General features: G+C 42.0%; 1 protein-coding gene across 1 annotated transcript in view; it reads right to left on the reverse strand.

Annotated features, from left to right (window-relative positions):
- The window catches only part of CAPN14 (calpain 14), a 64,257-nt gene that overhangs the window by 6,767 nt on the left and 31,300 nt on the right, over nt 1–26,190 (reverse strand). Inside the window, exons 11-20 of the mRNA XM_073628287.1 lie at nt 24,448–24,611; nt 23,506–23,517; nt 19,557–19,762; nt 16,913–16,952; nt 14,012–14,068; nt 11,932–11,989; nt 10,866–10,930; nt 7,736–7,804; nt 5,440–5,518; nt 4,084–4,200 (exon numbers count right to left, since the gene is read on the reverse strand). Of these exons, the coding sequence (XP_073484388.1) occupies nt 4,084–4,200; nt 5,440–5,518; nt 7,736–7,804; nt 10,866–10,930; nt 11,932–11,989; nt 14,012–14,068; nt 16,913–16,952; nt 19,557–19,762; nt 23,506–23,517; nt 24,448–24,611 (867 nt within the window). The remainder of the gene's footprint in view (nt 1–4,083; nt 4,201–5,439; nt 5,519–7,735; nt 7,805–10,865; nt 10,931–11,931; nt 11,990–14,011; nt 14,069–16,912; nt 16,953–19,556; nt 19,763–23,505; nt 23,518–24,447; nt 24,612–26,190) is intronic.

Here is a 26,190-nt window from a genome sequence, read left to right on the forward strand (position 1 = left end):
TGGATATACTGTAAACTGACAAATATGATTGGTTATTATAATTAATAGCATGACATTACTCTTTGCACTTAATATATACGCCTCTTAACATTTCCTACATTTTCCAAAAATCTTATGAATGTCCCTTCCCCACGTCATACCTGTACCGCTGGTGGGCGGTGACGATAGTACAAAGTGGGGTAGCGACTGGTGGAGGAATGCCCAGATGATCGTGAAGCCGGTGGCAAGGACAAGGTTCGGCGAAGAGTATGAGACCCTGCAAAGGGGAGGAGGAACACAGCGTGCATTAGTGAACAATGCACAGCTGCCAACAACAGGGGGCAGTACTGCTCCCAATTGACTCCTCTACCCCCCCATAGGACCGCTGGCATTAGCCTGCAGACAATAATTCCCATCAGACTCCAGGCCTTGTCTCCTGGTTACCATTAATTCAGTCATTTTGTATACCTAGAACTAAACACTTGCAAGAAATCTCATTAGACAATTGGACTACTGATGGTGATTTGCAGCAAATAGGTGAACAATCTGAAATGTCAAATATTAAATGAATGTTGGATCATCTCCAAATAGCAAAAATAATATCTAGGTTGTCATTTAAAGTGTTACCAAACCCACAACATTAAAATCAGTCTGTATATGCAGTAAAGCATGCTTGGTATACTCACTGTGGAACCTAAAGGGTTAATCCTTTGCATTGTGTAAAAAGGATGTTTGATCCTGTCTTCTCTGATCCTCCCCTTCTTCCACAGTCCCCAATACATCTGACAGTAGAACAGAGCCTTGGCGGTACTCTGCACACTCTCAGTTTAGTGTGTATTGCTAGAGAGGTTTTTTTTGTTGGGAGGGTACATGTGATCAGCACAGGGCCAATTAGCACTCTCCAGACAGAGAGTCAGGGGTCATGCAGCCTCATAGGACAGTCAGAGGAGAATGAAAACTCCTCCTACAAGCTTTAACCAGTGCTCGGCCGGACACTAATAAAAGTCACAAGATTGCTATATACTGCTGATGAGAAAAGGTATTTAGCAGTTTATATTTACGAAAATAATTGCATTTCCATGTTCTGAGTACTGTGGGAGACCAGATATAGTGAATGCAGGGTCCTGGGTTTAGTAACACTTTAAAGCAAACTCGTAAAAATGTAAATGCTAAGTAAAAAGGAAGGTGGGCTGTAAAAAATATTAAAGCTCAGCTGGACTTTCAGTTTAAATCAACTAAATACATTCCAGGTGCATCAAATCAAAAGATGAGCAAAGATTTAAGGTTTGTTTCTTTGGCAAACAGCCACATCCTTAGCAGAAAAGCCTGTCCTCTGCCAGCATGCTGCAGAGCAGGCCCTGATCAGCAAATATCATACTTCTTGCTGAGAGTGCTAGCTCAGACTTAGCAGGGGGCATGTTGGACCTCTGCAAAGAAGCCACTGCATCCACACAGAGAGCAAGGGTCCTTCTCTGCAGCATGCTGGCTAGTGGTAGTCTTTTTTACTCAGGATTTCTAAAGAAAACCAGCTGTATGGGCCCATGTAGATCTTTTTAACATTAGGCAGTTGCATTGTCATGCATCAACGCAAATTTCCTTTCTGCATTGACTTGAGTTATTGATGGAAGTTCGTTGATGCTTTCCAATATATTTTTGAATTGGAGAGGATAGAATAAGCCATTGACCAAGGCTTGCTATTACCTGGTGCAAGCACATCAAAACACATGCTTTATGTGTTTTTAAGCATTGCCATTGGCTTCTATGGGCCTCCCAATGCACTAAAATGTAGAAAAAATGTAACAGGTCATATTTTAATTAAAAAAGTGCAGGGGTATGGAGCAGTGTGGTGCCCTGGCGACGAAGAATATATTTAAAGGCCGAGGTGGATGAGAACATCCACAATGTTCAATCAGACCTGGCAGGTAGGCACAGCCGACCAGAGCTACTTACAAACAGTAGCAGAGGATCATAATTTTGAAATGATGGCGACGGCTTCTGCAGGTAGGGGGGAGAATGCGGCCTGTGCAGTTCACACCCAGATGGAAAGCTTCTTGTCTGGATATAGTGTAGTCCCTGCAATTTCCTCACTCCTCATTAAACTTTCCCTGCTGTTATGAGTTGTCCCTGCCAGACAAAGAACCTGTCCCTGCACTGCACTAGCCACTCGCACAAAGTGCACCAAACCTAGGAGCCAGATTCTTAAATAGACACTGCCTGACCCAAGATTGCTGCATCCATGTGGAGAGCTGTTCCCCTGTTGACCTGTTGACAGCAGGAAATCATAGAAGAACCAAGATCCTTCCCCCTTCTGCATTGGTTGGATGCCTACAGTAGGGAGTACAGACTGCACCTGCCTACAAGTGCTGCACTGCAAATATTTTAATTATAGGGAACACATGCATTTTAGAGCACTGGAATGCATGCATTTAAATGCAGCAGTGTAAACAGGCTCTTATGCCGCGTACACGCGATCAGATTTTCCCACGAGAAATGTTGAAAGTCAGGCTGTTGGCGGAAAATCCGACCATGTGTATGCTCCATCGGACAATTGTTGTCGGACTTTCCAGCAACTAATGTTGGCTAGCATGTTCACCGGACAAAAGTCCAAAGTACAAACACGCATGCTCGGAATCAAGGACGAGCCGGAAGCGATCGGTCTTGTAAAACTAGCGTTCGTAATGGAGATTTCACATCGGCTCGCCTTACGTCTTGTACGTCACTACGTTCCCACGTTCGTAATTGTTGGCCAACATTTGTGTAACCGTTTGTATGCAAGTTGGAGCCAACACCCTTCAAACAACATTCCACGGTTTTGTTGTCCGAAAGTCCAATCGTGTGTACGCGACTTTAGACTTTTTTATGCTTTGGGGAATATTTTTTAGCTGATTTAAACTGAAGCTCAGTCCTACTCTAAAAAAGGAAACTTCTAAAAGTTCCCTTTTCACTCATTTTCAATAATAAGACCCATCACCCTTCTCATACACAATGATGAAAATATAATGAAATATAAATACAATAAAACAATATGAAATAAAAAAACAAGATGAATAACAATACATTGTTCATTAAGGTAGTGCTATAAGCAGGGCTTTTTTTCAGGGGGAACTTGGTGGAACTGAGTTCCACCACCTCTGGCTCAGACCCTTGGGGGGGGGGGGGGGCTGCTCACCACAATCACTTGTAAAAACAGAAGTCCGGTTTCTGTGTTTACAAGTGACAGCTCTACACTCTGTGTGTAACCCCCCTGAACTCTGCACTCTGTATGTAATGCAATCCTGATATTTAATGCCCCTTTAAGACCCACCTACTGTTAAATTTGACTGACCACACCCACTATTTGATGTGATTTGGAGGCTGTGTGTGTGTGTGGAGGGGTTTTGGGGGATCGTGGTTGAGTTCCAGCATCTATTGTTTGAGAAAAAAAGCCCTGGCTATAAGTACTGAGCATGCATCTATAGCAGCCAATCAGTCTGCTAAAGTCAGCTGTTTGCAGTTTAGCTGCAATTGTTTATGCATTGGAGTTGATTTACTAAAGGCAAATCCACTCTGCACTACAAGTGCACTGCACGTGCACTTGAAAGTGCAATTGGAAGTGCAGTTGCTGTAAATCTGAGGGAAAAAGCTGAAACCAGGGGAAGCTCTGCTGATTTTATTATCCAATCATGTACAAGCAAAAATGCTGTTTTTTTACCTTCCTTGCATGTCCCCCTCGTATTTAAAGCGACTGCACTTCCAAGTGCACTTGCAGTGCACATGTAGTGCACTTGTAGTGCAAAGTGGATTTGCCTTTAGTAAATAAACCCCATTGCTCCTTGATGCAAGCACGGCTCTCCGACACTTGCTGTATATGAATATGGCTCAGAAGCTGACATTTTGGGGTCTTGGATTCCTTGTATAACCTCCAGGGAATATCTGCACCCTAAAATAAATAGTCTCTTCTGTAGTATTCAATGACTGAAGTAGTTCTTAAGGTCCTAAATTATATTCTCATGCTTCTCTTAGCCACCATTTATCAAGTGTGATCCTTCCCCCCACATCCCAGGAGAGCAGAAAACACCCAGGGCGATCAATGCAGTCCCATGGTCATGCTGTGCTTTGACGTACCTCCATTGATCTCCATCCTCAGCATGAGGCAGACAAAATTCTCGAAATTGATTTTCAGAGAGGAGTTGCCATATCGCAGTGCTATTAAGTTGTAAAATTGATGGCTTAATGTTATTCCTTTTGGGCAAGAGGGAAAAAAAAGAAGGTAAGAGAGTGCGAATTAATAATAAAAAATCATAAAAAAAAGAAAAATAATAATGTGACTGAGGCATTCTATTTCTAGCTATTGTCTGCTATTGACCATAGATTGTCCAGTACTAAAGTAAAAGAGCCAGTCGTAACATATGCTCATGCTTACAGACACAGCAAACCCTACACATCTTGTACTCCTATGACTATTATGCTATCAGGAAACGCATGCTGGAGATTGTAGATCCTCTAAGAAAGTTTTCTTGAGCAGTAACGGAAGATTAAGGCAAAAAAAAAAGGAGACGGCTACTGCTCAATGCTAGTAGTCTATCACTGACAATACACTGGCAAAGAAGCCAACCAACGTGTTTCACCCTTATGGGCTTATACATAGAGATGGCCATTGCATTTATTTTTTGGTGGTGAAATAACGGTGGTTTTATCTAGTGACATAATTGTTTGCTTTTATTTGGTTGGTTGCAATATGGTTCTATGTTGTTATGAGTTGCTTTTGCTTTGCTTCTTAGTTACTTCAATGCTCTTGTTTTTGCAATTCATTACTGATTTATAAGGGGCAGGATATTATTTCAAACATAAGCAAATCTGGAGAAATCTGAGACATTAAAGCTCAATTCCAGTTTTGTATATTTGTAAGAATCAGCCTTTGTTCTGGCTCTGCTACTTGCAGATTTGTCCTCTCTGTGGTTAAACACTGATCTTCCAGGCTGAATGACGCCCAGCCCATTTTATTGGAGTTCCGGGGGTCATCGACCCGGCCCTATGGGGGGCATCAACACATCGCCTTGCACTCACAGTTTAAGAATACAGAAAGGGGTGCTGATGTCCTTCAATTACCAGCACTCTTGCATCATTGAGGAACTTCGAGCTCCTCACTGGAACAGAGGTGAAGATGACTCTGAACATGTGACTGGCTTGAAGTTTTTGTAAAAAAATGGACTGGAATAAAGCTTTACAGGGAAACTATAATGATTTGGGGTCGAGCCTAAACATTTTAATGGATTATTTGGGCTTATACATTTTTAAATTAATGAAGGAGGTCAGCAATAAGAGACCCCATATTCTTCTCATGGCAGTCCTTAAAAGGACCGTTGACATTGTAGACCACCAGCAACAAGATAACAATCCTTTGTTTGAAGGAACCATAACCAATCCACTAGCAATGTCTTGTGTTTGACTTTCATGAAGGTGAAACATAACAAATTTTACCTTTCTCTTGTACAGCAGCTTGGAGGTCACTGAGATTCAGAAATCCCGATCTGTCAATGTCTGTCCTTTGGAAAATCTCCTATGAAAACAATGAGATTACAAGGTTAGATTTTTTTCCCCGCTTCTTTAAAAATAGAAATGTTTTATTCCGAGTGGCCTGAGCAGTGCTCATAAATCTCAATTTCAGTCTGAGCAAACAGAACATTATATAATGCATCTGGGAAGATTAGCTGGGATTGACCTTAGGATGGTTGCATGTTCTACAAGGGTAAACCTTGACTATTCAGAGAGCGAGGGGCGAAAGATAAAAGATTATTTATGTCATCATTGCCCGTGGTGGGTATTTAATGATTTAATACTGCCAGGACCTATTTATTAAGTAATTGCATCATAAACACTGGCTGATGTCAATGGTACCAAGATTTTAATTAAATATTCTACATGTGCATTCTGAGCAATATGCAGGCTAGCAGGGTATAATAATGTAAGCAGCACTGTAGCGTCATTCTGTTTACTCGAAAAATTTGAATAGAAAAACAAACTTTAAAGTGAACAATTATTTCACTACAATTATTAAAGTGTAACTAAAGGCAAAACTTTTCTTTTTTTTTTTTTTAGTTTTGGATGGAGTGCAGAGAGGTTAGAATGCCTGTCAGTCTTTATTGCTGTCTGTGCCCCCGGTAAGGAGATTCTCCCTCTCTATCTATCCTGTTTACCATTATCATCAAAGTGAAAGTAAAAGAAAATTCCAATATTTGGGTTGACATCAGAACAGTAATAGAGGGGAAATCTTCCAATGGGGACACTAGTTCTGGTGACACTCTGGGATTCCCTCACTTTGGAGGGATTTCCTCTCACTTCCTGTTTTGACTATGCGACAGGAAGAGAAGGGAATCTCCCCAATAGGACATACATGGCAAAAAAAACTGACAGGGGTTATAACCCTCCCTTACTTTACCCAAAATGGAAAAAAAAACAAGTTGTTCCTTTTAATTACACCTTAAAGTGTAAGTCCATCCAAAGTCTTTTTATGCTTATGGATAGAGTGAGGAAGGATTAGAGTCATTGTCAAGTTTTACTGCTACTGGGACCATTTCCCTCATTTACTGTCATGGTGACAACGGTTTAACCAGACAGGAAGCGAGGAATGATGACAGTGTTTACACCAGACAGGAATCAAGGAAATATCTGCAACAGGAAGAATGTTTATCTCTTGCCAAAACTTTGTATTTTAATTTTACATAGGTTGAGGAATGGTAAAAACTTCTGGAAGTTTTTTTTTTCTGCATGTGTCCCACTGGGAAGATATAGCCCCCTCCCAGATATTCCTGCTCCAGAGACACAACAGGAAGTCAGTTGAAAATCTCTTCCTTAGGCCCCTTTCGCACTGGGTGGAATCTGTCCAAGCCGAGCAGGCGGATGACAGGTCCAGGTCCATGTCCGTTCCGCTATGCAGAGTGGACACGGACACAGCCCGCTACTCTCTATGGGGTGTTTGGATGGAAACAGACTGCGTGTCCACAGCACATTGGTGTAGCGGTTAGCACTTTCACCTAGCAGCATTAGGGTCGCTGGTTCAAATCCTGACCACGACACCATCTGCCTGGAGTTTGCATGTTCTCCCCGTGCCTGCGTGGGTTTCCTCCGGGTACTCCCACACTCCAAACACATGCTGGTAGGTTAATTAGGTCCTGTTGAAAAATTGGCCAAATATGTGTATGTTATTTGTAAGCGTGTCAGGACCCCATGGAGCGAAGGACCGCAGATGGACACCGGTGGCAAAAAGCACCCTGAGGCGATTCAGTTCGCATAGGTAGCGCTATACAAGTCACTCATTCATTCACAATGTCATCCAATCCGCCAGCTGGATGGCAAACGTATCCCCATCCATCTGTTTTTAGCAGACCGGATCAGATGTCGGCGGGTGACAGTGAACACATGTCAGCTGACATCCGCCGCCCATAGAGAACGATGGGTTGTCCGATCGGGTCCGCCTGAAAAAACGATCGCTGGTGTGAAAGGAGCTTAAGAAAGGGGTTCCTCCTGGAAAATTTCCCCTTACTTACTGTTCTGACAACAAATATAATATTTTGGATATCAAAATATCGCTTATCAATTTTTATCCAGTGGGAATGGTCAGGACAAAAAAAAGGGGTGAATCTCTTTAGAGACACAGACAGCAGTAACAATTCAAAATTCTCATCATTCCCTGTTCTCTTCAAAATAAAAAAAAAAAACAATAATTTTTGGATAGACATACACTTGAAAATGTTGGTAAAGCACACAAAGTACTTACATGATAAGACTGTAAGCGCTTCCAGAGGTTGTGAAATTCTATCACGTTCAGAGTCCCAGATGCACTGACCTGTATCATCATGAGTTAAGGCACAGAACCTTATGGATATGTGAATATTTATCTAAAATGAATTCATTACTGTAAGACTGATGAATAATGGACCAATAATGGAGCAATATCTCCCTAGCACCACCTACACAGTACCTCCTAAAGTGGAAGTTTACTGACAAATATAAAAAATTGTGAGCCGACAGGCTCTTTATTGCAGAAGAGACATAACAGGTAGAAAGCAGATGTAAACCTAATCGCTAAAATCTCATATACGTTTTCGCATGTTCATATCATTTTTATGAATGTGTTCTGTTCTCCATGGGACAAAGTACTATGGGGGAGATTTACTAAAACTGGTGCACATAGTATCTGATGCACAGTAACCAATCAGCATCTAACTTCAGTTTGTTTAATTAAGCTTTGACAATAAAACCTAGAAGCTGATTGATTACTATACACAGCTGCACTAGATTCTATGTGTAGTGGTTTTAGTAAATCTCCCCCTATGTGTTGTCTATGCCCCATACACATGATCCAAAAATCGGACAATAGATCGTCCTTTTTTTTTTTTTTTTTGCATGCTAGTCATATATGGAACCTGAAGAGTTTACTAAAGTTACGAAAATACTCATACGACAGAATAAAAAATCGGAAGTGATGTCATGTGTTGTAGTGTATTTGTATTGTATTTTTGGATTACAACTGTACTGATTAAACGAAAATTTTACGATCTGGTATTGTCCGAAAAAAAATTTTCACACATGTCCGATCGGATAATATTGGATGAACTGCCATGATCGGCTCTCGAAAGCTCTGTACTAACGATCCGATTATTGTACAATCGCATAGAAACTATTTTTCATCAGATTTTTGGATTGTGTGTACGGGCCATAAGGCTAGTTGTGAGATCAGACAGGGCACCCTCAACGGCTGTCTGACAATGCAGCTAGCAAAGAGACAGCTGCATAGACAAACAGCACTTTTCTCCATCTTCAAGCACTAGCTGCATTGTTGGAAGGCCCTGGAGGTAGGAGGGGTGCCTTGTCTAGCCTCACAACAAGCCTTAGACAGCACATAGGAAGATAGGACAAAGTACCACATATACTCACATATACTTTGACTTTGGGGAACAGAATACATTAACTCCTTGCCGACCTCATAAAGCCTATATGTAGCGGCATGGAATGTGTGCTTTGACCCCAGCTGCCAAATATATGCGTGCACGATGGCATAAGGTTGTGTGCTCCCAACACAATAACTGAGCTGTCACCAAGACACCTGATTGGGAGCCCTTGGGATGGGTTCCCAATCCAATGACCACTGTGGGAACCAATCACACTGGTCACGTTATACAGAAGCCACACCGCTTCCCGGGCATTAAACCCCACTTTAAAGTGGATGTAAACCCAATTTTTTAATTTTTTTTATATCATACTGTAGAGTATAAGATTTCCTATCATTTGAGCCCAGTCTTGCCAGACAGAGTTCATCCATCTCTGAGCAATCCTCTTTTATTGTTCAGTGAGAAAAATCTTGACAAACAGAGAAAAACTTTGTCAAATCCTCCCCCTTGCTGTGAGTGACAGGTGATTTACATATCTCGTGCACTAGCCTAAGACACATGCATTATTTTTTAGTTCCCACCCCCACTCCTTTCTTCAGCAGCTCTGCAAGGATTGGCTGTTCCACACCTCAGCATGATTTGGCATGCTGAAGTCATGTGGTTACTTTCCTGTCTTTTCACTGGATGTTAGAGATCATAGCAGAAGTTCACTGTAAGAAATACACAGGAGAAAAATGCATATTGACAAGGGGAGTGTAGAGGTGGGCGGGGAGTCTACTGACATCATGACTCCACCCACCGAGCTCCAGACAACAGACCCACCCACAGAATCTGCAGGAGGCATGTATATCCTTATAGATAACCCCTATGGCAGTAGTTTAGAAAGGATGACATTGGGTTTACATCCACTTTAAGGGCATTAGGGCCTTTAAAGTGGGCTTTTTCCATTTAAAAGTGGAAATGAGACTACTTTAAAACTCATTTTTCATGTTTGCAAATCTACAGCATTTACTAAAATAATGCTTGTGATCCTGACATAAAGGGCCTTGTTCAGGAACTTCCTATTATAGAGTGATGAAGGTCTGTCCCCGCCTCCCTGTTGTGCTCCTGTGTTGCCACCCTATTACATTGGCTCCTGCTAAAGACTACAAGTGGGAGTTTCAACAAACATTAAAGAAGAAGTATAGCCAAAGCTCATTTGGCCGTACTTCTACTGGATCACAGGAGTGCAGTTCATTCTGCACTCCTGTGACCTGTTATCGGCTGACAGTGGGCTGAAGCCCGCTGTCGGCTGACAATCCAAAACTGGTCCAGGCTCAGGAAAGATCGAGACCACATGCCTGGACCGGCACCCAGCTCAGCCTTCCAGCGAGCTGTTTAGAGCCTGTGCTGGCTGCTCCCGCTCCCGCCCCCTCCACAGCCCAGCACTCCAGTGAGTGCAATGGGACAGAGCAGAGAGCCGGTGACTGATAGTCACCAGCTCTCTGCTCAGGGAGCTCTGAGAACCCAGCAATCGGGGGTGTTTGATTGCTCAGTTCTAAGTCCTAGAGCCGGCGAGGGACTGATGCTGCATCCTGCTAGGTAAGTATGATTATAAAAAAAAAAAAAATTCCCATACTTCTCCTTAAGCAGACATGATCCGCTGTTGTCACTATCAGGAAACCCATCTTGGGAAATGTCATGCAGCTATCAGTAGGTAGGAAGGAGCTGTAAAGAGGCTGCAGGGAATCAGCAGCACTGAGGTGCAAATTTGATGAAAACAAGTATTTAAATAAAAAAAAAAAAAAAGAAGAAACATGGCATTAGTGTATAGGTAAGTTCAAAACCCTCTGCAGTAGATACTTGAATTAGAATCCCATACACCGTCCATTCTCTGAATACCCCAACTAATGAAATGCCGCGTTCAGTTCTCAGAAAAATAAAAGCGTCCATGATTCAGTGTAATGATTTCACAGGGCCCTGGGGCATCGTAAGGAGTTCACAAATCAAAGTATTTTCACAAATCGGAAAGGATACGTCCAACTGAGCCATAATGACTTTGCAGGCGTCTAAGCTAAACTTCACCGGAGCTTGCCTTGCGCCTAGGAGAGAACGCACAGATCCACATTATGGTTTCGTCACAAACAAATGATTGCTAAATTAATGTTATCGCATTTAAAACTAACAAAACATAAAAGGCTTGTAAAGGAAAGGAAGCATCGGCCGGGGATCACACAATTAAAGATATGATAGACTGATGAACAGCTGCGCCGAGAGCAGGAATCCGGCACCAGGAGACTTGTGTTTGTTCATAAATCAAGATAATTAGCTATTATTGAATTGTTACAAAGCAAGATCAATTAAAGGAACTTTGACTTAATAAGTGTGTTGATAAATTTAGCGCTTTGATTGGTGTCTACGAGTTACAAGGGATTCAGGCAGGGCTGTATGAAGACATGATGATGCTCTTTGGTATAGGCCCACCCCAATTGGTCTGTAGAGACCCCCCACCCTTTTGTTGCTTAATCATGCTTTGCCAAAACTGAAACAAGAATCCCTACTGGATGCTGTCTAAGCCAAACAGATACCACACTTTGAATAGGATATCACTATTGGACCATGTTAAGGAACTGAGAAATTTGGGGTTGGTCCATTGTTCCTACCTACATAACATAAACCTTGAATTAATGCTCATGATGGGTACAACATGACAGTGGTCTCTCATTCTCATTTAACCTTTAGAGGTCCCTTGAAACTCAGCAGCATTCCCTGACAGTCTCCTGTCACTTAGTTACCTAGCTACATAGTTAGTCTGGTTGAAGAAAAAAAAAAACACTTGTCCATCTAGTTCAACCAATTAATATACAATATACATATACAATATCCTATAACCACAGTTGACCCAGAGGAAGGCAAAAAAAAAGCACTTGGCGCTCTTTAATGTTTTGCTCTCATCTAGCAGATCAGTAGCCTTCAGCAATCCCATGTAACCCGCCTCTAACAATCTCATGTGACATGAACAGAGCCTCTAGCAGTTGCTTGCACCATGACAGCAAAGAAAATATTCTCTAACAGGAAGTATTATCACTTTCTGCACACTTACATGTCCAGCTTCCTTTGTTCAGCAGCATCTGTAGTTGGGAGACATTGATTTCTGGGTGCTAGGAGAGGAAAAGGATACAGTTTAGTTTTTTTTTAATTGGGTCTAGATTTTTAATAATGTCAGCAATACACTTTGACTTCCACTATTGCTTTTAACTAGAAACATAGGGGTTGATTTACTAAAACTGGAGAGTGCAAAATATAGTGCAGCTGTGCATGGTCACCAATCATTTTTTAACTTCAGCTTGTTCAGTTAAGCTTTGGAAAAAAAAAACTGGAAACTGATTGGCTACCATGCACAGCTGCACCAGACTTTGCAGTCTCCAGTTTTAGTAAATCAACCCCTATATGTCCTACTGTAAGCGACCCTCCCCCTCCCCCCAACATTCACCTCCCAGGCACCTTGACTTCCTATTGTAAGTGACCCCCCCCCAACATTCACCTTAGCTATCTTGCCTTACTGCCTTACCAAGGGCAGTCCTGGCACCGTCCTATGAGGGCAGCTCCCACTCACACAGCTTGAGGGTGTGAATGAGCCCCAAGAGCAGGTACCACAAGGTCAGGTTTGAAAACTTTCCCTTTGGTTCACCCAGATGATCCCATAAGATATCTTGCCCAATTGCCTTGCCAAGGGCAGTCCCAGCGCAGCCCTTTGAGGGCAGTTCCCACTCACACAGCTTGAGCTTGAGGGTGTGAATGAGCCCCAAGAGACGGTACAACAAGGTCAGGTTAGAAAACCTTTCCCTTTGGTTCCCCCCCATGATCCCATAAAACATGCTCTCTACTTGTCCCATGCTCTCTACTGGTCCCAGGCACCAACTGGTCCCAGACACCAACTGGTCCCTGGAACCTTGACTTCCTACTGTAAGTGACCCTCCCCCCAACATTCACCTTAGCTATCTTGCCCTATTGCCTTGCCAAGGGCAGTCCCAGGGCTGTCCTATGAGGGCAGCTCCCACTCACACAGCTTGAGGGTATGAATGAGCCCCAAGAGCAGGTAGCACAAGGTCAGGTTGGAAAACTTTCCCTTTGGTTCACCCCAGATGATCCCATAAGACATACCCTCTACTGGTCTCATGCTCTCTACTGGACCCAGGCATCTTGACTTCCTACTTCACCTTAGATATCTTGCCCTATTGCTTTGCCAAGGGCAGTCCCAGCGCAGTCCTATGAGGGCAGCTCCCACTCACACAGCTTGAGGGTGTGAATGAGCCCCAAGAGCAGGTAGTACCACACGGTCAGGTTAGAAAACCTTAAATCTTTCCCTTTGGTCCCCCCCAGACAATCCCATAAAACACACTCTACTGTGCCAGGCATCTTGACTAAAGGAAGCACCAAATCAGACAAGATGAAATTATGGTTATCTCCAGATGTTAGCTTTTATGCAAAAAAGCATTGACAAGGGGATGCAGAAACTATTACAAAATAAGAACATCTTTGCTTTCTGTTCTTTGGTGTCCTCAAGAGCTCTACTTAGAAAGATAAAATGCTGAACCCAATAATGCAATCCTTTTCGACCCAAGAACTTTTGGTGGTGCAGAGTGAGGAATTTCAATAAGTACAAACTGTGACAAATGATCTATTATGTCGCAGTACCATAGTTTATAGGGAGTCCTCCATCAACTGTCTGTACTATACAGTTCTAATCCTTTTTTTTGAGTCCTGCATCAACTACTGCTTGGCGCAATAATACGCTTATTCTTTGCACCCAAAACATGCAATCTTCTTAATAATATATGGCAAAAATGTCAACATTTCTGTAAAATGTCTCAAATAGGGATTTTTCCATTTTTGATGTACATGTCACAATTCAGTAAGAGATTTGCATTTGCATTGCAAATCATTATTTATTTGTCACAATCTACGCAATTTTAATGTCACACCCCTGACAGTTTATTGGGCTCATTGTGACAAAGACTCATTGTGTGTTTAAAGTCACATCCATGCATTGGTGCCTATGATGGGCGGTGGGATTAATTTGGTACTGTCTTGCCATGTTATGATCTTTGTTTTAAATATCAATATCAGTGAACCGAAAAGTTCTCTTTAATAACTGGAAAGTCAATAATTTTTCTTCTTACCTTTTCAAAATACCTGGCGATAACAGTTTCCTGCTCATCCTGTTTCTCAGCAATTTTCTGTTTTAAATGAAGAAAAAGATAATGAATTGCTTGTTTCTGTTTAAATACTCAGCGATTGTTCAAGATACCCTGTTGCAAGACCATTAGTTCAACAAAAATCTACATAAAAGTATATGTAAATGTAAAATATTTATAGATGTATGGACCTGAAAAAGCCTCCTTTGTGCAGACATATAAAAGCCCTGAGACTACTGTTGGGTGCCACCATCCTGGAGATAATGTCAGCAGCCCCAGCGACTCAGAGCTGTCACCTAATTGACACTCTATAACAGCCTTGGGTTCCTCCACAGGTGTGGGATCCTTGAGCTGTGACTTGTTAACCTTCCATGTGGTGGCCCTTGCAAAGTTCCAGGGCCAATGCCACTTGGTAGAGCCAGTGGCATGACACCAATTATATTTTTATCTACCTGTAAGAGTGGCATTCTCATCACCACTGTAAAGGATTATTCCCACTAACCACCAACATAAGGGGCATTATTCTCACTGATCTCCAACAAATTGGTTTTTAGCAGGGGTTTCCTCAAGACCTCCAAATTATTTAAGGGTTCCTCTTGGGTAGCAGTTGAGAAAGGCTGTGTTATAGTATTCCCCTTCACTCCACTCCTGGCAGCTACATAAAAAGTTTGGGTGATGAGGGGAGGGGCAGAGGAGCTGGGCCACGAAAACATCACAGCACTCTGCCTCATTACTCCTCTCAAGAGCCATCAGTCCTGATGTTAGCAGTAGGGTAGTTCTTGAGGGAAGAAGTGATACTAAAGGTTCGTTTTTTTTTTTAATTATGTTCCCTTAAGGTAGTGTACTGTTGGTTCACTTACCTTTTCCTTCGTTTTTCTTTTTAAATGCCTCTTTTTGGTGTGTGATTTTGGAACTTCCTGTTCATCTTCTACAAGGTTGCCCCCTCGTCCAAGCCATTCTGCCTGGGGTTTACTATACGCACGCACCCCCTCCCTTGGGACTACATGCCTGGGGTGAGACGCTGTCTGTGTTCACAGGCATGGGAGGCAGGGGAGCCGCAGACGTGTCTAAGATGCTGTAGCTCCGCCTCCCATGCCATCTTAACCACTATGTGTATGGGCGTGCTGGGGAGGCGGGAATGGGCGTGGCTGCTGGGAGGTGTCCTGTGCACTGAAGGCTGTGATAGACATGAGAACAAGGCTCGTTCTCATTCTTTCACACAGCGAAAAAGCAACACTGCACATGGGAATTATAGTTCCCATGAAGACGTGACGTTGCGGCAGGGAGCGCGCTCCAAAACCGGAAGCTGAGGATATCATACAGAGAGTCAAGGAGGAAGTGCAGAAAAAGAATACCTATATAACAGGTAAATAAGAAAATTCAGGCGTAATAACAGCTAGATTACTGATGTATGCAGCATATAGATAGGATATTGATTTAAAAAATTTAGCTTTACAACCCCTTTAAGCAAATATAGAAATGCTTTGATAGGTAGATGTCAGTCTAGTAGTGGGTCTTCCTAGTCTGCTGCATGTGAATGTAGACCACCCTAGGTAACACCCACATGATATGTTGACACTCCATGGTTGAAACTGGAACAGGGGAGGCCCGTCCATTAAGGGCGCATCCCTCGCTATCCATGGCTGCCCCCCTCCATCCATGCGCCTGGCCCCTTTCAGGACGCTGGGCACATGGATTCCGATGCGGGGTGGGTGTTTTTTTTTTAAGCACCTGATTAGAGCCAGAGGCTCTAATAGGCTTCAAAATAGGGTGGGCACGGGGGGCAAAGAATGCGAACGGTGCCCACCCAGCTGTGTTACAGCAGCAAATTAATATTCGCTGTTGTAACACTGATCTTCCTCCCGGCCAATCAGGAAGCGGGTTTTGAGACCTGTCACTGGATTGGCTGAAGGGACAGGCGATTCTGCTGGATGCCTAGGAGGAGAGGAGGAGACACACGGCCGCCGAGATGGACGAATGGAGGAGATGCCCGCTGCTGATGCCGCTGTCCGATACCGCTGCCTGCTGGCCGATACCCGCCACCTAGATGGGGTAAGACAACGAGTGGGCGGGGGGGCTGGGGGGGTTGAGGTGGCGCCGGAGGGGGGTTGTTTGCCGCCGCATCCCCCCCCCCCAAAAAAAAAAAAACACCAGCCGCCACTGAACTGGAATCCAATGAATGCCTCCAGCCAGTCTGTCTGATTTGTTGCAGCTTCCAATGCACACTGTGAGAAACTTGTAGTGTGCAATGAAATATGAATAAGCATTTTTACTACAGGAGAGGAGCCTGTACAACTGTGCAAAACTGAGGGGAAGGCTGGAGTTCAGCTTTACCTGTGAACACAGAGCTTGCACTCCATAGTCACTTAACAGTCTTGCATGAAAACAAAGTTTCTTCTTCGCAGTATCCTCTATATTTATTTTCTTCTGCTGTATGGACACATTACTGTCTTACAGGTAGACAAAGGTACTGCACTCCACCTATTGGCAATGATGTTGTAATAAACCGGTACAGTTTATTGATAACCGTGTCCTATTAAAGGATTTGATGATTTGATCCTGGACTTGCTGGCAAGGCAAGCTCAGTCTTTCTCCACAATTATGACAAATAAATCTCTGATGTAATTCACAGCCCCTTTCCTCCCTTATATAACATCTGTCAACTGCGACATGCACAAACTTCATTAAAATGCTAATTACAGTAGGATAGTCTGCAATCAGGGAAGCCGGCCTGTCATACAAGCAGACAGATTCTCTTCTACTCGGGAAGAATTCTGCCGGAGCTGAATCTTTTAAAGATCTCCCCGGAGTTCAAATTTAAGAGCTTTTTAAGGGGTAACGTCAAATGGCAGGAATGAATGTGTTTGTGTATTCTACTCTGCTTACCTTGCAACACAGGACAGGGCTGGGGTTCTCTCCATGTTCTCTGTAATTAAAACAAAGGTGTGTTATATTTGTTATCCTGGACCAGTATGTCTTAAAATAAAAAAATACATAATAATAATGCTATTAATAATACTCCTACTAATAATAAGGCGTTCACCCATGAAAAAATGGTCCTTTATTTCAAGTATTTAGCTCTTGGCTGCCTAAGCTGAGGCTACCAACCATCAGCAAAGGGGGCTAATCAAGCCATAGCACACCATGCAACTTTTATGGGGCCCAGGAGCACATGGCAATTCAAAAAATACATTTGGACTCTGTCACAGGGTCTTCTTCCTCTTTGCTTTTTCCAATTTAAGCAGTCTTCACTGATGCAAAAAGCAGGACTGCCATAATGATGTCAGCACTGCTCTCTGAAACAGTATAATGTGAATTCAGGGATCCTCAGGGGTTGGGCTCATGACAACCAGCACTCACAATATGTCCTTTGTCTGTGTACACAGTGCTCATTTAACCCAGAAGACTAGGGACATCTTGTGGCAAAGAAGAGGTACTGCAGAGAATAACTCTGGAAATCAGCCAAACATTACAGTCCTACTTGTTCTTTTTTTATATAATACTACCACCTGGGGTCTATATAATAAAAATGAGGCCAGAGTTTTATATATATATATATATATAAAGAAAAAAGACGGGACACGAACTCCGATGCAATTCTTTTATCTTGGTTTCCAAAATTGTGTACAAAATATGCAAAATATGCAAGCTACCGTACAGTTGCGAGCGATACTAAAGTTCATCAGGCTTATCTGGCTGTAAAGAGCAGTATCGCTCGCAACTGTACGGTAACTTGCATATTTTGTACACAATTTTGGAAACCAAGATAAAAGAATTGCATTGGAGTTCGTGTCCCGTCTTTTTTCTTTAATCTATTTTGGTGGAGATTTGGGAGTCCGCCTTGACAGTACTCCAATAAGAACTCCAAAAGAAGAAGATAAGAAAGCAGCCCACCCATTAATTACTATACTACTATATCCAACTACTATATATATATACACACACACACACTTTATATTACCAAATGTATTGGGACGCCTGCCTTTACACACATGACCTTTAATGGCATCCCAGTCTTAGTCCATAGGATTCACTATTGAGTTGGCCCACCCTTTGCAGCTATAACAGCTTCAACTCTTCTGGGAAGGCTGTCCACAAGGTTTAGGAGTGTGTCTATGGGAATATTTGACCAATCTTCCAGAAGCGCATTTGTGAGGTCAGGCACTGATGTGGATGAGAAGGCCTGGCTCGAATTTATCCCAAAGGTGTTCTATGGGGTTGAGGTCAGGACTCTGTGCAGGCCAGTCAAGTTCCTCCAACCCAAACTCGCTCATCCATGTCTTTATGGACCTTGCTTTGTATTTTATTGTATTGTAATAGTATTGTCACCCTTTATATTGTAAAGGGCTGCACAAACTGTTGGCGCTATATAAATCTTGTTAATAATAATTATAATAATAGCAGTTAGCATTTTGTAGTTAGAGAGGAGTTTGAGATTGCGATTAATGAGGAGGAAGGCCCCATAAAGGTATGCTGTGGGGCCCAATCACATATGGTTATGGCTCTGCTTCCATTGCCTGGTGTCCAAGAGTAGTTCTAATATCTTTAGGTGACAAATTCATATATAGGAAGGAAGAAGTGCATGCAGGGAAGTCTGAACTCGGTAGATGTTGAAGAGGTATATCTCCCGACAGTCTCTCCTATCTCTTTCAGATGAGATCTCTGCTCTGAGTTCCCGGGTCTGCACATCTGCTGTACCCATTATAAGGGGCTCCCACCATCCCTTTTGGATTTTTAATTATTTATATTATGGAGAAGGTGACAGGAGTTGTTGGAATACAAAGCAGTGGGCAGTATAGCAATAGCTCTGGATAGAGTGGAGTAATATAAAAACCCAACACACCAGGGTATAGACACCCTAGTCCATAAAAAGAAGTTGCTTGGAGTGACACACGTGGCTTTTTTGCAAAAATATCAAAAAGTTTCTTTAGTTGGAATATTCAAAGCTTTAATAATAGAATATACTTAGCAGATACAAAACTGATACAATTCACCACACCAATTAAAATTAGACAACGTCTAGTTCACATGGACATATTTCCACACATTAATGAATATTCTAGAACTAAATACATTTTTTGATATCTTTCCAAAAAATCCACATGTGTCACTCCAAGCAACTTCTTTTTATGGACTAGGGTGGCTGTCTATCCCCTGGTCTCTTGTGTATCGATTTAGTTCTTTGGTTGCAGTGACTACACCTAAATGTGAGTTGGCATAAAGTTGTGTATTCAGTCCCATTTGAGTTTTATTGAGATTTTGTTTACTGTCTGTTTGGTTACCTTTCACTTCTTGTTCTAGAGAGACAACAGGAAGTGAGAGGAAATTGGTATTGGCCTTCTCACAGGAAGATCTGCCTTCCCCTCCACTTCTAGTGACAGCTGTAAAACTAAAGATTTCCCATCACCAAGACAAATAAAGTGGATAAATCTCCCCAAAAACTGACAGAGGTTCTAACCATAAAAAGTTTTGGCTTTACGTACATTCTAAGTTTGATGTCACCTATTTTCAGGGAAGAGGCTGCACTTACTCTAGAAGGTGTTTCCTGGAGAAGACCCTCAGGATGAATTCACACTCCTGGTCAGGCTCTGCCGTTGAGGGGATGATGACGTAGGATCCCGGGAGCAGGTGGAAGTCCTGGGTCACTTCCCTCTCGTTAATAAAGACACACTTTTTGTTTACAGGGCGGCTGTGCAGGAAGAACTCTTGAGGCAGACGTCTTCTTATACATTGATACTGTGCAAAGAAGAGGTAACAAGATATAGAACCATACAAACGTTACAAGTCCATACAGACAATTATACCTAAATGATATGTCAGAAGTCTAAAGTATACATGCTCTTTCTCTGAACTATCTGCTAACCCAAAATGGCTACTTTCATTTTTGGGGGTGCATAATTGACAGGTACCCTTTAATGACAGGTTCATGTCTTCCTCTGGATCAGCTATGGGTTTTAGGGTTCTAAGGGTGGAAGGGTCTGTTTTTTTCACCAGTCATATTCACGCTTTCAGTGCAGGCTTGAATCTGATTGGTAGGTGTGATGCTAGGAACTTTGATGCATCAGGCTGCAGTGGGTGTGTTTGAGAATATTTCCCTAGCCTCAAGTGAACATACAGTAAGAGGTTCACAGATCCCTGTAATATCAAGAAATAAAAAAAAAATATGCATCTCAAGTCCTCCTTTGAAATCCTATGCGGAGTGTGTTTTTAAAGCTTCTCACATTTTAGTGTTGGATGGGTTGGGGTAATATAAGAACGTCTGTCTTCTTTGTTGGGGATGTTTACTCTCAGTATTTGTCCTGGTGACCGTTGTCATCAGACCAGAAAGTGATGAGAAATCCAATTTTACAGTTGTTTGTCACCAGAACAGGAAGTGCAATCACCCAATTGGGCCCCCTGTCCAATGTGATAACTGTCCAAGAAGGAAATTTATCTTCACCCCAGAGAGAGATTTTCTCTCACTTTCTGTTGTGTCTCCAGGACAGGAAGTCAATGGAAAGTTATTTGAAGTATAACTAAATGCAAAACTTTTTTTGTTTGTTTTGGATAGAGTGGGGAGGGATTAGAACACCTGCCAGTTTTTTTTTTTTTTCTGTATGTGTCCCGGTTAGGGAGATTAACCCTCTATATTTGTTCTGTTTTCCATTATCATTGAAAGTGAAAGTAAAAGAAAAACCCAAATTTTGGGTTGTCCCCAGAAAAGTAATAGAGGGGAAATATTCCAATAAGCACACTAGTTCTGGTCTCTTTTTGTAGGGATTTCCTCTCACTTCCTGTTTGGCTATGGGACAGGAAGTGAAGGAAAATCTTCGTAATGGGACACAGATGGCAAAAAAAAAAAAAAAAAATCTGACAGGGGTTATAACTCTTCCTTGCTCTATGCAAAATGAAAAAAAAAAAAAAAAAGCTTTGCTTATAGTTCTATTTTTATGAGACATGAGAGAAAAAAAAAATTCTAACCATTTTCCACTCTATCCAAGAAAGAAAATGGAAAGCATGTTTTGGCTACAGATCTACTTTAAAGCTAAGTTTTAATCTGCTTATATTCTTATATTTCACCTTCCCTGGCACATGTTAACACAGCAAACTGCCTTCGAGTGTAAGCTCTTGGGCACCCTTTGTGTTCATGTTGTACTATTTTTTATGGCTTCGGTTTCTGATTTCTCCAGACTGTAGAAAGTGTTGCCTCTGCATAAATAAACATTACACCTGAAGACAGCAATGCCGTATGTGCAAAGCCCCAGAAGTCAGGCTCCAAATTTAGCTTTTTTCTCATATGTATCAACTTCACAGGCTCACAATATAAATGAAAAAGACACCAGTTAGCGATTCCGGTCAATAAGAGGATTTATTATCCTTCTCGGCTTACGACCAGCTACGCTTTTCCAACCTTCACCATTAATCTCACTGTTCAATAAAACCTGTATTTGACCTCGCAGAGTACTGCCATTGCTTTTTTTTTTTTTTTTTTTACTTGCCAACCACAGTGGCATTCATCAAGCCGGCTCTGCCCTCCTCGTTGTGCCCTCAGCCAAGTGTGCAATTACACATAATAATTATTATTATTAAATGATGACAGAGCTCTGAAGCATGGAGTCAAGAAAGCGACTGCTTGACGCAATCCTGCTGCCCGGGGTAGACTAATGCTTTGTTTATATCGGCTTCTCAGCGGCATCAATTTTTTGGCATTACGAATGCATTACTCCATTGATTTCGACATTACTGCAAGTGCTCAGCTAACAAAACTCTGTTTAATAAGGGGCTCGGCTCAATGAGAGTATAAGAGGTTGGATTTAAAGGATAGCCCTGCATCCCTTGAAAATTATATATATTTGAAGCTCAGACTTAGAGAAACATTTTTGCAAATATAAACCGGTATCAAAAATGTACAGTTATCTGTAGGTTCTTTTTAGTAAAGTGCATAGATGTCTGAATTTCATTCATGGGGTTGATGAAATTATAGGGATGGGTCCAACAGTCTACAGGCCCCTCCTCTTTGAACTGCAAAACCTATGGAGAACTCTGATTTGCTCAGTTTGAAATTGGCTACGTCAGTGTCCCCCTTGCTTAAAAGTCACGTGGCTAAGAGCAGACTGACCCCTCATCATCTCCTTGAACTGCCTGGAATGTAGAACACTACTTTGCACCTGGATTCAGTTCAAATCCAGACTTTAGCCTGTCATGCTTGTCTCCAGGACTTCTCCAGAGCCTCTCCCATCCTCTGGAACTCTCTACCTCAATCTGTCTGGCTATCTCCTACTCTGACTGCCTTTCAGGCAATCCCTAAAAACTAATCTCTTCAGGGAAGCCTATCACACCTCCAACTAACTAAACTTTTATTTCTTCCATCAGTTCCTCCCCCCACAGTTATAACTGTTTGTACCACTTGCCCCACTCTATTAGATTGTAAGCTCTTATGAGCAGGGCCCTCTTAACCATCTTGTAATTTATTGTAGTGCAACTGTACTGTCTCCCTTTATTTTGTAACGCTCGGCGTAAACTGTTGGCGATATATAAATCCTGTAGAATAATAATAAAAATAATAATAGCTGCATGGAGTGTGTATGGACTCCACTTGGTTCTGTGGGTTACCTCCATACCTAGCAATCCATAAAATATATTGATTGGTTAAATGATATGTGATTAAAATATCCAGAGAGTTGCATCTTATAACTGCTGTAAGGGCAGTAGATTGTAAGCTCTTTAGGTCAAGGGACTAATGTTGGTGTTCCTTTGTGGAACTTAAAGTGCATATAAACCCAAAATCTATTTTTTGGCATTATGTCTGACTATACAATTTTTGAAAGCGATTGTTTTTTTGTGAATCTTTTGTAAGCTTTTTTTACCTGTAGATCCTGCCAGTAAAAGCACTTCCTGTTTCAGGTTGACAACCCTAAGCCACCACCCCCGCACATTGCAGCAGTGTTGTCAGCCTTATGTGCAAGCTACTTCAGTTAGCCATTGGGCTGCCTATCGAGTTTATCAGCGTCCCTGATGAGAATGTACAATATTGATTGGTCAATTTACTCACATTTGACCACAATCACTCAATAGGAGGACCAGTTTATCTGATATATTTGAATATTATTTAAAAATGTCCTGCCTAGTGCTGGTTTGCCAATTTGTGAAACTGATCGTACAGTATCCAGCCAGCTTTGCTGAAGAAGCAGAAGGATCAGTATGACACCCCATCATGTAAAGCGTGTTAGAAATAGTAGCACAATCATAGCGTCTGGTTGCAGCTAGCATGCCTAAAACAGCTATAGAGGAGCTGGTGACAATGTTATGGTAAAGCATCATAACTCTATTCAAGCCGTGGTCACTCCAATTACATGGAGCCACAAGGGCTTGATTGGGGTTGTAGTTCCTCTGCACCTGTATGATGTAGGTTGCCTGTTTATGCTTTAAGCGTGTTCCTTGTCTGCATGCATTCATTTTTACCACTTCATAGTGAGTTATGAAATGTCAAGGGTACTCACCTCAAGTGGCACCTGCAAGAGAAGAAAAAATAAAGACTGATTAGATTATAGTTATCATAGTATAATATAATAGTAACAGTGCCCCCTGTAGGAGGACATAGGTTGCACATAAATTTGGCATTCTCTAAAAAAGGACCTATCACACAATATAAAATACTCTCCCATTGATGCTACAGCCAGAGTAGTAAATTAATCATAATGTACATTTACTGTTATACACAAAGTCAGATGTACAATCCGCTCCTCCTGGCTCTATTACATCATTGCTACATCTAGGTGCCGTTGGGGCCGGTGACTCCAAAAACGTAATTTGGAAGCTTCTATTTCATTCTGCAATATTTCTGCATTCACAAAAAGCTTCTCAAGAACACAGTCAGTTTGGTTCTGCCAGTAAGTGGATCACTCAATAATCTTTACAAAGACTGTGGAAATCTCCTATGAGCTGCTACTACAACAAGTGTCCCTATATTGGACATTTTCCACTCTATTTCTGTTATAGTCACATCTGTAAAAATGGTGGCTTCTCCATCATTTTCTGTCTCAGTAGTAATGGTCACCACAATAAAGAGAGAGGATAGAACTGTGTAGTGGGAACACAGACCGTGATAAAAACTACTAACACAATCCACTGCCCTCCTGACACTGTCAGTATATATATATATATATATATATATATATATATATATATATATATACACACATACGCATGCAGCTTTGGCGTGCACACCCTAATGCAATAGGCTGTGCACACCTATGACAGTGACTATGTCACTCCTCCTTTTATATGGTAATATCTGAGTTTGGAAAAGTAAGTGGATTTATATCCTGTGTATCCTGCTTGACTATTGAGGAATAGATTTCAATAAAAGTTTTTGTGGCCAGAGTGCAAGTAAAATTACATTTTCTGAGTAAAGTAAAGTGAAAAAAAAAAAGTTTTCATACCATAAACACAGAGAGCCCTATGAACCATGGCGGGGAATGGTTCCGATGCTTGTGGTTCTGTTTCTGGAGAAGGGACACCAGGACGCTGCAAGAATTTGTGTATTTCTCCATGTTGTCTCCTTTTAGTATCTTTAGTCGGTACTGGGGGTTCTTCCAGTATGAGTCTACATGAAAAAGACAGGTAAGAATCTGCTGGTACAGTGATGCAGTGCACTACATCATTTAAAAAATAATATAATTTTCATCATTTCTCAGTTTCCTCATTGCACATATATAATTATAAACAAAGAACAGATATCAAATATGTTTAACAAAAAGATACCTGTTGATCCTGCCAGAAATGCAGTGCTGTACTGTACAGTCTGTAGTGTTATAAGCACTGTTCAGTTCACCTCAGTGGACTACAGAACACCCCCCTCCCATGTTATGGAGAAGAGGGGAAGGCAGGTGTTCTGTAGGCCAGTCCAAAGGTGACACTCTGTTCCTTCATAAAGACAGTACAGTGAATGAGCGTTGTCACCCTAGGATAGTAAGTGTGTTATTGGCATGATCAACAGGTGGAAAGAAAGGCTGAAAAAGAGAAAACAAATGCAGCCACCACATCTAAGGACTGGTAAGCCAACATACATTACAGTTTGTTCATGGGTTCAGATACACTTTAAAGTGATTGTAAGGGTTCATTTTTTTTTTGTTTTTTTTTTTAGATAACAAACATATCATACTTACCTCCACTGTGCAGATCGTTTTGTACAGAGTGGCCCTGAACCTGGTCTTCTGGGGTCTCCCGGCGGCTGTCTCAGCTCCTCCCCACATCAGATAACCCCCTAGGAGAAGCACTTTCCTGGGGGGTTACCTTTCAGGCGCGCTCCCGAAACCATCATTCGGCATCCATAGCCGCTGAATGTATGATGTGGCCCCGCCCCCGGCGCCCGCTTATTTGGATTTGATTGACAGCAGCGGGAGCCAATGGCTGCGCTGCTATCAATCTATCCAATCAAGAGCCGAGAACCCCAGGCAGGCCGGGTGAAGGCTCAGGTAAGTAAAATGGGGGGGCTGGGGGGCCAGTCACTGCCAGGTGTTTTTTCCCCTTAATGCATAGAATGCATTAAGGGGAAAAAACACGAGGGATAACAACCCCTTTAAAGCAGTAGTAAACTCAAGTAAAAAATATATTATAAAATGGGTTAATGCAGGATTATGCCATAATGGGGTAGCATGTATCACATATTAACACATTATGGCAAACCTACTTGTCAAACGGAGCCCTCCAGCGCTGTGCTGTCACTGCTCCAGCAAGTACTGGCTGCTTCCATCTTTGCCTGGTCTTTCTTCCAAGTTCACGCTCTCTGGCCACTTAAATGTCCAGATCTCGATGATGTCACCTCACCACGGTAGTCAATTCACCATGGCAAACCATGGGTGCCATAAATCTGGTCTGAGCTGCGCATGCTCGGCTCAGATTTCATTAATACTGATACTGGCAGAAGAGGCATTTATAACAGGAAAGACTACTAGAGTCTCTTCTGTTATAAAAACCCTACCTGTCTGTTTTTTTGTTTTTTTTTTACTATGAGAGGTTAACCTCACTTTGCAGCTTTAATGATTTGTATTATAAAGATCCTTATTTGCCATAACAATAATTACTTTCAGAAAAAAGAGCTGAAAGGAACCTCTTTGCTAATAATAGCAATTAAAATAAAAAAGTTAACAAAACTAAAACCCCACTGAAGGTGGCCCAATCCT

This window comes from Aquarana catesbeiana, linkage group LG04, assembly GCF_042186555.1.
Source record: "Aquarana catesbeiana isolate 2022-GZ linkage group LG04, ASM4218655v1, whole genome shotgun sequence".
Taxonomy (NCBI): domain Eukaryota; kingdom Metazoa; phylum Chordata; class Amphibia; order Anura; family Ranidae; genus Aquarana; species Aquarana catesbeiana.